The 12,718-nt window shown below is 44.8% G+C and overlaps 1 protein-coding gene across 2 annotated transcripts in view; it reads right to left on the bottom strand.

The window, feature by feature from the left end:
• Nucleotides 1-1,197: 1,197 nt before the first annotated feature.
• adamts18 (ADAM metallopeptidase with thrombospondin type 1 motif, 18) overlaps nucleotides 1,198-12,718 on the bottom strand; it is a 55,424-nt gene continuing 43,903 nt past the window's right edge. For both annotated transcript variants that reach the window (XM_068572496.1, XM_068572486.1), the window contains 6 exons: nucleotides 9,370-9,574; nucleotides 6,795-6,989; nucleotides 5,069-5,139; nucleotides 4,735-4,900; nucleotides 2,490-2,685; nucleotides 1,198-1,615 (listed from right to left, as the gene is read on the bottom strand). In XM_068572496.1, coding sequence (XP_068428597.1) covers nucleotides 1,500-1,615; nucleotides 2,490-2,685; nucleotides 4,735-4,900; nucleotides 5,069-5,139; nucleotides 6,795-6,989; nucleotides 9,370-9,574 — 949 coding nt within the window. In that variant the 3' untranslated portion in view covers nucleotides 1,198-1,499. The remainder of the gene's footprint in view (nucleotides 1,616-2,489; nucleotides 2,686-4,734; nucleotides 4,901-5,068; nucleotides 5,140-6,794; nucleotides 6,990-9,369; nucleotides 9,575-12,718) is intronic.

Here is a 12,718-nt window from a genome sequence, read left to right on the forward strand (position 1 = left end):
CCAACGAGCCCTCCACATACCACGTCACCTGGTCAGCGAGTCGCTGATGTCATCACGTAGCAGACCAATGTCCAATGTCAACCCAAAGGTGTATTTTGTGTTTCGACCTTCAAATCACTGCTTACTGGGAGATATTGGCTTGATACTAATTGTGGACGTTTATGGATTCGTGGAGCACGAAGAATAATCTAAAAAGTATCTTGATTTATTGTTAGGAGCAATGTGCGAGGGACACATACGTTTGTATCTATGAGTCAAATAAATCCATCTTTTTCTGAGTCAGGCGTCACATTGCTCAGTGTGGCTGCTTCACACAAACTGAATGTGACGGTGTCGTAACGTGTCTGAAGTCCTCCAACCAAACCCCCTTCCTCATCGAGCTGCATTTTGACCAGACGTCTGTGGATAACACGCCCACACTGTGACCAAAAGCCAAACCTGTTACGCCGCATGCTTTGTAGACTGTACCCACGCTCACCCTTCAATCATCCCCTTCTCTCCCTCTTCACCCTCCTCTCCTCTCCTCTCCTCCAGACCACGATTCCCTCGCAATCGATAGAGAGAAAGCACAGGGAAAAAAAAGAAGACAAAGACAGATGGATGATCGAGTTGTATTACCATAACCGTACAGTAGAGCGACTACTTACAACGCGACTGGATAAAATGTTTTACGTACACAGACGGGCATGTTTTTATAGCGTGAACGGGAATGCACGAGGAAAATGTGTTCCAGCTTGTTCCAAAAAGAATTCAGCAGGATTAAACACGACGAGCGGAGAGCGTGTGAAGGAGGAAGTGGAGGAGGCATCTGACCGCTGATTACTAACGCCTCATATAAAAAACAAAAGTGTATCCAAGGGGTGACTGGCACAATCCTCTGGGATATCCAAACATAGAAATAACATGTCACAGATCCACTGTACACCTGACAAAATGGGGGAAAAAAATCATATATTACGGACCATAATAACTTAAGAAAAAAGGCGTATGAAGCCAGACGCCTTTAAAAACACAACATATAAGCAAACTGAAACGCTGGTGTCCTTTCCCATTCTCCTGATGGCTTGTAGCTTTCGAGGTTTAAAAGGAAAACACTCAACAAAATGACAACATATATGCATATATATATATATATATATATATATATATATATATATATATATATATATATATATATATATATTACATCATGTCCTTTTGTTATGTGCGTCGTCTTTCCAGTTGTTGATGAAAGAAGGACTTTAGCGCTTTGGCAGATGAACATCAGCAGCCACACTGCCTTCTTCAACTAAAGGAGTCCGAGGTTTCTCTTTTTCACTTCTTTAAAAAAAAAAAAGAATTGTCAAGTACTCCAGGAGGAAAACACCACACACACGACGCACACGTGTGAAGCCCAGTTCTGCGTGTGTTTGTGAGCGATGGCCACCGAATGGCCGCATCCCTCAGAGGCCAGAATCCACAGACTCCACAGAATCCACAGACTCGAGGGCATCCGAGCGCTACTGCCTCTTGCTGGAGCACGACTTGCAGCACTGCTGTCCGTAGAACTTGTGGTTACAAACGCCGTGCTGGGGAACCAGGTGACACCAGCTGAAATGGTCCATGCAGTGTTCATCTGCAGGGAAAAGGAAACCAAATACACGAGGTACCTGTTGAGCAGCAGTTCAACTCAAACAAACCACATGTGATGGGTCGATGCTTTGTTGAGTGTGGGGCGTCAGTTTGTAGTTTCCTGTCCCCGCTGCCACTGTTGCTGGTTGTGTGAATACAGCAAAAGGCTAAAAACTCATGATTGCATTAATTCATTGTTCTGCCGAGGAATAGTAAGGAAATCAAGAAGAAATAGCCATCATATTTTCCAAAAAAAACAACCGAAAGTCTAAAACACAACTAGAATCAATTTACCAGGAACTGGGGGACCAAAGAACAAGTTTATAGGTCCATTATTTATATTTTTATTGACGATTCCCCAATTTTTTTACCCGATTTTCAGCCTTTTTTCAGTGTCCCCCATGATACCTGTTTTTCGTTTAATGAGAAGTTCTATAGGGTAAAACAAAAGAAGAGTACTTCAATTTGCCTTCTATTGTTGTATTTTAATATATATATATATATATATATATATATATATATATATATATATATATATATATATATATAAAGTATATTTTATCACGTACATTATATTGGGTGAAATATATCCAACATTACTGATAGTGTTACTATTTAAATATTTGTGTTTTAGGTTAAATACCAGGATGGATAAAATGCAGAGGCTACATTTCACTGTGTGTCGTGTGATGTAATATGTGTGACAGTAAAAGCTGAATAACGTTAACGCTAAATTTCACTTGAGCAACGTGTCCTGGAACGATAAAAAGATCAAGAAGAGCAGACACCCCACCCAAAACAGGGGATGCAAACTCCACACACAAACATCATCGCTATGAAGGAAATAAAACTTAAATCTTTTGTAGTTTCGACTTTACCGTCCAGTGTTGGTCCAGCAGCTGTGACCCGGCCGGGACGTTGTGCCGGAGCCGGCGGAGCGGCGGGGCAGAAGTGTGTGTTGCATGCCCGGGAAGTGACCGGCCTCTGGTGGGGCGGGCAGCCGGCCGCGGGGCGCCCCTGCCGGAGACACTGGATGGACCGAGTCTGGACCCCTCCCCCGCAGGACACGGAGCACTGAGACGGAGGAGCGACGGAGGCGAATGGAAAACGCAGGGATGAGAACGGAGGGTAAGTGAGAGAGGGAAAAGCACCGAGATATAAATAGGAGAAGGAAATGAAACGTTGACGCGTGCGGAGAAAGGTAGCAGAAGAGGGATGGAGAGAAATGTGCGAAGACAAAGAACAGATGAAGAAAACAAACATCCCATCCAGCATGTACTTGCCCTCCAGCGAGCTGTCAGCAGATATCTTCTCTGGTGGAAACATACTGGGATCACAAGCTTGAGATCAAGCAGAATAGCACACTGTGCTATAAGAGTTTGCCCTCAAGACTTTGCATAATAGATGATATAACACCTTGCCCACACAACCTGCTCCCCCCCCGCCCCCCCCTTCTGCCCCCTCCCGCACCCCGATAGGCTCTGTATCAGAGTGGAGCCTTTTGGTTTGCATCTGAGGCCCATTCCGTGCACAAGAACTATGCTAGGTCTGCAAACTACCACCACCTACACTGTACAGTTTGTTTTTGGGGAAACAGATATATGAACACCCATGGTCATATATTATGAATTGATTGATTGTTTTGGGCCCAGACGCTGCGTTGCCTTCCTCATCTTGCCGGGGCCCCGCGGAAAAAAAAGAGGCCCGGCAAACAAAAATCAATGAAGCCGAACAATGGTGAGGTGGAAAAATAAATCAGACGAACCCTTTTTTTACTAGATTTGTTAGTTTAGAAACAACAGAACAGACAATTGTGAGGATTTTGCTACTTTTTAAGAAAGCTGATCCCATTGACAGAAGAGTTATTCCTGACAGCAGTTTGATCTATTTCATTCGACAGTCACGCTACGATCACACTATTTATTTTGTTTTTCAATTTACCGTTTCTATAACTCTTAGTTGCTGTTTGCTAAGTCCGTCAACCTTTCTCTCCTTGCGTAACATCTGGCGGCAACCTCTGATTCTGAATACGAAAGTGCCTTAAACCTGCATTCTTTCTAATGGCCATCAGGGGACGACTTCTCTACTTTGCAAAAAGAAGTCTGACTATAGATGTCTATCAAAAAATGACCCTGCTTCTGACTTAATTAATACAATTAAAAACAAGATGGGAACGGCCAAAATGCCAAACTCAAGGCTTCAAAACTGCAGTCAACAAACAAATGAGTGATGTCACAATGACCACGTTCACGTCTTTTATACAGTCTAATTAATATTTCAAACATTGTGTCCTTGATATCAGACAGAGGTAGCTACTGATCATCGATATTTCCACCGTTGCTAGCCAGTTGAAAAGCTAATATTAGCTTCAGTCCTTAGTGGAAAATCCTTCTGTTTTCAGCTAGCATGGTTTGAAACAAATAACTGTTTAAATACGGAGCAATGCAGTGCTAAAAGACTATGGATCAAACTCTAATACCTAATAAAGAGCAGACCATTACTGTGAACTAGATAGCATCCTGGACACCAAATGGATGTGCCAGTTGTGATCAGAGCTTCTTTTTTAAAAAAAAATAACACCACAAACTAGTGTAGCTAGCTGGTGATACACCGCTTCTTGCTTCTGTAGGCAATATGCCGGTTAGCAGGACACGCTAATGGGCGCTGATTGTGAGAGTAGATTAACACACTGTTTAATACATTTCTTTTACTTTTGCTCTTGTGTTTTTGGTAATGGAAGGACTTAAAGAAAGACACCAGCCGCCCAATATTTATTTATGCAGTTCAGAGGTACAGTTCCTGCATTACCTCGGAGACGGTGGCAGGATCAACCTTGGCTGACTTTAGCCATCTTTCCAAACGCAGATAAAATCAGTTATTCTACTCCGAGTCCCTGTCCAGGGGACCGATGTAAGATTTAAGTTTCATCACGGCTATGATGGCGAGTTCCCGTTCGAGCGTCCAGTCATGCGTTACGTGTCACGGGAATTTTCCACCAAATATCAGTGTAGAGTCCTGCGTCTGGGAGAAAAGCTCCAGATCGGAGGACAGTCAGCTGGAACGCGCACGGCACTAAAGCTCTCTCATGAAGACAGATTATGATCAACACCTGAGCAAATGTACCTGTTGCCAGGGAGAGGAGTACCAGCCTAAGGACACAGCACCGGAGCTGGTTCTGCCCGGGACAGCTCGAGGGAGCTCTGGGCACGGGCCTCTGTTGCAGCCCTGCTGGAGATCCAGCAACGGTTTCGCCATGTTCCTGCACCTCCGTATGGGGAACTCCACATACCTGTGAGGAGGAGAGGACAGGTTGTCGGCCTTAAAATCACTTTTCCCCCACAGAGCGTCCACTTTTGAAAACGTTCAGACTCAGAGAATAGTACACAAGATGACACGGTGGGGACTGAAGCATCGAATCTATTAAAGTGTCTCGGTGGCGCGGTTGAAAAGCACATACCCTCCCTGCGAGTCCCTTTCCCCGCAGCGAAGCTCTCTCTTCTGGATGCCGGAGCCACAAGACCTGGAGCACTGAAACGAGAGCACAGGCGGGAGGGACAATTTCACAAAATGAACTCTCTGATTGTGCGGCGGGGTTCCCATGGCAGCAGACACCACAAGGTCGCCTATCATTGTAGTAATGGAGCCGAAATACTGCGCGTGCCATTTTATTTGATGAGCAGAGCAGCGTATGTATGTATATATAGTCTGTGTGTGCAAGAGAGAGCGTAAATGCGGCTCTTTCCCAAAAGAAAACCACCGTTGTGGGAGCTTCACAGTGTTTTTTCTTTTTTATCTCGGTCGTGTTGCGTTGCAGCGCTGACCCTCACACTGACCTCTTCCGTTCCATATTCAGCAGCATGAACCTCTCGCTCGCTCAAACTACCGCACTTAACATAAAAGAGAAGAAAGACGAATTTACAGAACCAAGCCAGGTAAGACTTCACAACTCTTTTGGCGCTAAACACAAAAGAAATATGCTTTCTGAACTACATGATTAAATAACGGGCACCAGGGTGAGGCGGCCACTCACTTATGTTCTACTTATATATTCAAACACATCCCAGTTGTTACAAGGACAGTTTGTATTAAATTTGGAGATGGTTAGTGAATCCTCGGTGGAGTATATCACCTGACGGCATAATGTGTTGCCATGGAACCCTTCATAATCCCAGTAGGAAACTGGCAAGACTGCAGAGTAGAGATGGAAGTATAATGTGGACGTGTCAACAGAGGGAAAAGCAGACAGGTGGTTGCATTTTCCAACCAACAGTTCAAAACAGAAAAGAATAATTTATCAATTAAAAAAGATACAAGAAAGTTTTTCAAATGATCAAGTACCGTAAAAGTCTGGTTACAAGCCGCTCCAACCTTCGGTGGGTGTCCCCACTGTAGCAAGCTAGCGCTGCTGCTAGCTCCCCGCTGCTGCTAGCTTCCCGCTGCTGCTGCTACTTCCCGCGTCCCCGCTGGTCAGGTGTTGAGCCCGGGCTGGTAGCGCTACCTTCGATGGTTGTCGGGGAGATAGCAGGGAGCTAACGGAGAGCTAGCAGCAGCACTAATGTAGACCTAGCAGCAGCGCTAGCGGGCTACAGTGGGGAGCTGGCAGGGTCGCCTACCGATGGTAGTAGCGGCTTGTAACCCGACTTTTACGGTAATCATTTGGTCAGTTATTGAGTACTTGTTTTAGATCTAACTGCTTTTATCTGCGTTATTTTGTGAAAAACAAAAGCACTATACTTTTATATTTGTTTTTATTTTTAGTCATTCTTTTTTTTACACTGCTTCCAGTCCAGTTTATTCTTTTCTTTTGCCTTTCCTTGAGTTCAGTGAAGGGATGTGACGTTGTGCAGTGCTGATAGTTAGTATGTCCAGATAAAGCAGAAGTCATAATATCGCATTGCACTCTGGTCAATGGAGGCTGCTGGATTTGTGTGTGAACTGTTGAACATTTTAGAAAAACTGGATGAATAATATTTTGAATGATGATGAGGTGCGCGTCCTGGCTCGGAGTGAGACGAAGACCAGCAGAGTGGACCCACAAAGCAATGTTCTTCATCTGTTGTTTCGTACAACGTGTGTGTTTTAGCAGTTTTTTACCCCCTCAAAATTATGAAACAGAAGATTTCTGAACACATTTCCCTCCCATCACTCCTGCACCTCGAGCTTCCCGTCTCCTTTGTCCTTACCTCTCCCCAGGAAGTAGTGATCCACTGCAGCCTCTCGTTCTTTGGGCAGCGCCGCAGGACGCAGGTCTCCTGGGCTTTGGGCCTGTGGTGCTGTCTGCACATGCTGTCGGGCACCACCGCCGCCTTGGCCCCGGGGTCGGCGCTGCGGCAGAACACGCTCCGCTTCCTCAGTCCGCGACCGCAGGTCTTGGAGCACTGCGAGAGGACACGGACGGAGTCAAAGAAGTCGCAAAAGCACACAGACGTGCGTGTCCTCAGCAGAGTAGTAATTCAATAAGCCAAAGTCAAACGCTCATACACATATTAAATCATACACGCACTGTACTTTCTAATATTGCTTTAACCTTCAGCTTTCATCGCATTTAGCAGAGGTTAAATCCTTGGCACGGACACTGTTAATGCTTTTGTGATGCCCCACATGGCGTACGAGCAAACAGAAGGTCACTGATTTTGACGACAGTCCGTTACGGCCTAACATTAAATATAATACACCAATAACTCGCAGATGAATGTGACCCCGACCCGTCAAAGTAGCCACCGACGACGGGACAGCGCTGCTGTCGACTCCAACGTGGAGAAAGCAGAGGTTGGACAACAGTGTCAAACTGCTCTGCCGGGACGGAAAACCACAGCCGTTAATGTGACAGCGGCACATCAATCAATGAGACAAAAGACTCACGCACATCTGTGCATACCAATGCATCCCGGTTGTCCTTTTGTCACTGCGAGTTCAGATTGATTTGTTTTCACGGACACTGGCTCGCCTCCGCCTGACCGCCGACTGAACTCACAAAATAGTCCCACAACCCACAACCCACAAACCCCTGCATCCTGAAGAGCGGCTGACGGACAGCTGTGTGTCCAACTGTGCAAGTCACACCAGCCAATTAGCAGCAGGCCGATAGCTGCCAGGCTATTAACGTTGTATACAGTTTAATGAGCACATAAAAGGGCCTGTCTAGTGGTTGCAGATGCCAAAACCTTTGTGTTTTTCTTTCATACTTGTTAGCCATCAGATTAAAAAGCCTAATTAAAGCTGTTTTGCGATTCAAAGGCGTGTTTGTGTCCTACCTCCAGCTATTTAATTGTGACGCAAGGACAAGGGGAGACGAGAAAAGATTTCTTTGAGGTTAAAAAAACTAAAGAGGGTTTAGCAGTTTAAAAAGAAGAAGAAGAAAATGCAGATGTCTGAGGATAAAGGTTGAATAGTCCCGACAAGAGGCTCATTTTATTTGGATAAGTTACACACTGTTCGGTTCTGTCATTTGTTTTTAGTGTTGTTCCCATGTCCAACAGAGGGCAGCAGAGTGTTTGTTTAAGCATGAGTGAAACCTCTGACAGCTCACTCGGAAGCCCAGTGTGTGTGTGTGTGTGTGTGTGTGTGTGTGTGTGTGTGTGTGTGTCATGAAGATGTCTAAACATGCAGCTTTGTTAAAAAGCTGTTGATGGACGATGATCACTTTTAGCCGACAAATGAATTAAGACAGTAGGCACACGCAACCTGTAAACTCTGACAGCTACATGGAGGATCACATTTCACATCCAAATAAAGCGGAGCCAGTGGAAGAGTATCATCATCATCATCATCATCATCATCAGCTATGAAAATGTTTCACTTTTCACGTCACTCTACTGCCCTGTTTAGCAAGTAGGAAGGTAACTATAGTCAATACATAACAATGGATGCATTCTATTCAGCGTCTTCAGTTCCAGGGGCCTTTAGCATTGTGCCCATAGGCCCCTCCCCCTTTCCTCAAGCACCAGCATGACTCAACCTGCACAAACACCTGTCACGCGTAATTTTGAATACAATAGTGCAGCAACAATCACTCATGACAGCAGTTTCATTTACAGTAATCACTATGAGCCCACAGGGAATGCTGTATCATTTCTCAGGCTACAGCTGCGAGCTGAGCAGCATCTCGTTGTTCACTCAGATCCTCCATTCAGTTCAGTAAGGAACGCAAAACAAAAGTCAAACATAATTATTATTATTTTTTAAAAAATCTTTGCCAATTCAATTCTGTGCTAGACGCTAACGGCAGCATGCTCACGTGGTAAATTTTCAATGGTTTATTTCGCGTGGTAGCATGCTAGCAGTCACAATAACGTGACACTTTATCACTTTAAAGCAATTGATGCCTGTGTTTTATGTTTCATATATTTTTTAAATGCCAAGTTTTAAATTTGAATGTCCTGTCTTAATGTTTTTATACATGTTTTTACCTGTTACTGCTGTACCGACTGATGAGCCGCCAACTTCATTTCGTGTTGTGTTTTTACAATGACAATAAACATCCTCACCTTACCAAATTGCCACATTACACATCGACTTAGGCTCATTGTCCTGAGATTTAAAGCATATTTGAGCAAATATATGTATAATATACAGAATCAAAACCAACAGGAATGTTGCTGGATAAAGAGTGACGGGTGGAGACCAAAGTATTCACGGTTCATCCCGCGGGGAACATGAACAACTTTTTTAAAAAAAACCTTCAACGAGATTCACCTCACAGTAAAGATTTCACCGATAAGTCAAGCTCTTGTTAAATGCTGCCACACAACAACCCACCTGTGACCAGGATCCGGTGCTCCACTCGGGCGGGCAGGCCTGGGTGTGGCAGGGCTGGACCTGTGCCGGAGAGACGACGGGGCAGAGGGAGTGCGCCGCCACCTCTTCCCTCTGGTACGTCACCTTCCTCAGGCAGCGCAGGGCCCTGGTCTGCTGACCTCCTCCACACGAGCGGCTGCAGGGGCCCCAGTCTCCCGCCGCCCAGCTGTGACGGGACACCAAGAGGGAGTATATGCGCGTGAGCGTACATGCACACCAACCACATCACTGAGCTCCTAATCAGGACAGCCAACCACAGGTTCTGCTGCACTTATTTTGGGCACACACACACACACACACACACACACAGACAGAGAAAAAAGCACAATTTCACCCTAAATTAGCAGCGACTATTACACCAACGACTGAAGGAAACCACTTATTATTAGGTGGTTTAAAACCGCTTTCGTCCTTTTTCCTAAATGTGAAGAGTCATAAAACACGAGACACGCTTCTTTTAAAAATACTCACAACCGATTTCACACATTGATCTTCGTCAACGCACAAATTGGTAGTTTCGGGACGGACAAAGAAAATACACAGGACAAAAGTATATATCCGTAGCCATCCATCTCTCCTTGTGCTTGTCGGATTTGAACATAAACACGGCGACCATATTGTACACACAACTCACACACAACCGCTTTGCTAGGTCTCCCAAGGCCAACCGCACGCAGCGCACCACACAACGCGGCTACGAGATGAGGACTCCCTCCCTCCTCTCGCCGCCGTTTTTTTTTTTTTTTAAATCCTCTATCTTCTTTTCGGGTCTTATATTATTTACAAATCTCTTCTCTTTTTGTGTGCTTTTTTGATTATTATTTTTTTGCCTCTCTTGTCCTCTTTCTCCTTTTCTTTGAAATCGTGCTTCGCCACTGATGAAAGCCAACTGCTGCTTCTAAAATAGCTCCTGTCTTGGCTGAAGTGGGGCCGGAGGGGCAGATTACAGCGACTGAGTGGTCTGACAACCGCAGGCTTAGAGGAGGAGGGAGATGGAGAGATGGGCAGATGGCTCAGTCCGGTTGTGAGCCGCCGCCGCAGCCGCCACCGCTGTCGACCTGCTCCAGGGGAAGAAAAAAATGCTTTCATTTCGCCGTCAAGCGCCACCGAAAAATGAACTGCAATTTGGAAAACGGGAGAGACGCGAAACCATCGGGACCCGAAAGCATCGGTTAGGGATGTTTGGTGGCTGTTTGCTTTTACATATAAATAACAATATATCATTGGGGGAAAAGTGGTTCAAGTGGCTGCAAAACACCACTGACCTCGCCGCAATTTATCTCACTGAAATGTTTCAATGACTGACATATTTTGAGGCGGGAGAGTGCAATAGTGGAAGTACGAGAGAGTGGCTGTGCACCAGTTACTGAATGAATATCTATTATATACCTGTTGAGTTTGAATTAAGTTTTTCTGCTTGATTATATACAAAATGACCATTTTCTGCCCAACAAGTTACTATATTCATATTAGCAGGACTCTGTATTTTTTTCCTTGAAACCCAGGTTTGTACATATTTACATTTGTGTGGTTTTGGTGTACTTTTGGTGATATTTCCCCGTCTGCACTCATTTTGCTTGTATAAACATCTTTTCCATCTCGGGCCCTTGTGTTATTTTCTTTTCTCAGTAATTCACTCCAACACGGTCATTCAGTGGCTCCAACAGGCGCTGACATTTACAATGTTGGCATTTGGGAATGTTGCTGTAGCACTTATTGAAACTTTGCCTGCGTATAAAGGGACTGAAATAGGTCTTTTTTTTGACTGAAGACATGTTGAAATAAAATAATGGGAAAAAGCAAAGGAGTAAACAACAAAATTTAGGACGGCTGGATTCCATTTCGCTGCTTTAGGGTCCTAGTATTTGACTTCAAGTAAAGGTATTGTATGGTAGTGCAACAGGCACTACCATAGCATACATTTACTTGAACACTGTATGCAATATTTATTCTCAAGATTAAAAGGTAAAAATCAAATGTATTTTGTGCTGCGAACAGATATTTGATAGAATTTTACAGCAGTTTTCTCGCGCTTTTATTTCTTTAATTTAATTAAAGCTGCCACTTATTGTGTTTGTAACTATTCTTCATTAAGTCATTCACTAAGTTACTGTGAACTCTTATGTGATCACATGGCCTGGACTTAAATTCCTATTCTTGAATCCATTCATTCATTAGTTCTATATATTTCATACCTTTACACATCCCGAGATACATTTTCATGTAAACTGTTATTGGAGATATTCGTTTCACTGAAATTAAAACAACTCTTTCAGTATTTTGTGCACATATTGTCCCGTACATCTTTACTGGCACAGGTAGGACATATCTCTCTTTGATCCATCTACATACAGGATGCCGCCCTATGATGCGCTGAGGAGAATCCCAACCGGTGATCTCTAAGTGACTCCACAGATGGTCTCTACCAAAAGAAAGAGCAAAAGAACTTGAAGCAGCAGACGCAGAACAAGCAGAGGAAGGCAAGGCAGAAGGAGATGTGGACGGGCTGCGCTGCGGAAAAAGAAAACCTTTTAAGTAAATCTATGATATATGAGCGTATCTCTGCCTAACTGCGTGCTGGGCAGGAAGATTGAACTGGCTTCTTAAAATTCTCCCCGCGTCCCTCTTTTATGTCTAGAAAACTGCTGCTGCACCTCAGCCGGCTATCCAAGTTTTGGGGTGACAGGCTAACGGCAGCATGGAGAGTGAAGGTTTAAAGCAACAGGGGGTCGATGGGAGTAAAGGGGTGAGGGTGTGGTGGGGGGGGCAGTTTGACTGGCTCTGCATGGCTAGACTGGCCTGGCCCCGAGAGAATCCTGCCGTCTCTGCACAATAAAACATGGATAGGCCTGTCAGCACCCGAGATACACGCTGCAGAGATAAGCAGGCACTTTTACATTCCCCCTCCTGTCAGACACACACACACACACACACACACACACACACACACACACACACACACGCATCCCGCCTCACTGTCAATTTATCTTTTCCTCTGCCGGGGCTCTTGAATGTGCGCCCGTACATCTTGGAGCTCTTAATGCAGTCATTAAAGCTTTCACGCTGCTCACTCAACTCAACTTTCTTCCTGTGCAATGCCCATAAATTGGCCCGTATACACAACCGGACTGAGAAAACGGTGTCAGCTACTGCATAATAAGATCCACGGGGCGTTTAACACTGCTTATGTGTTCCTGAATGGACAGCCACTATGATGTTATTTATCCGGGCTATACCATTCTCTTTCCTCAAACAAATGGGGTAGGGAGGGAGGTTGGGACACACGCAACGGGGCTGTTTAATACCTTTC

The sequence above is a fragment of the Clinocottus analis genome, unplaced genomic scaffold (assembly GCF_023055335.1).
Source record: "Clinocottus analis isolate CAN_PGR_092001 unplaced genomic scaffold, fCliAna1.0.p SCAF_1, whole genome shotgun sequence".
Lineage (NCBI taxonomy): Eukaryota > Metazoa > Chordata > Actinopteri > Perciformes > Cottidae > Clinocottus > Clinocottus analis.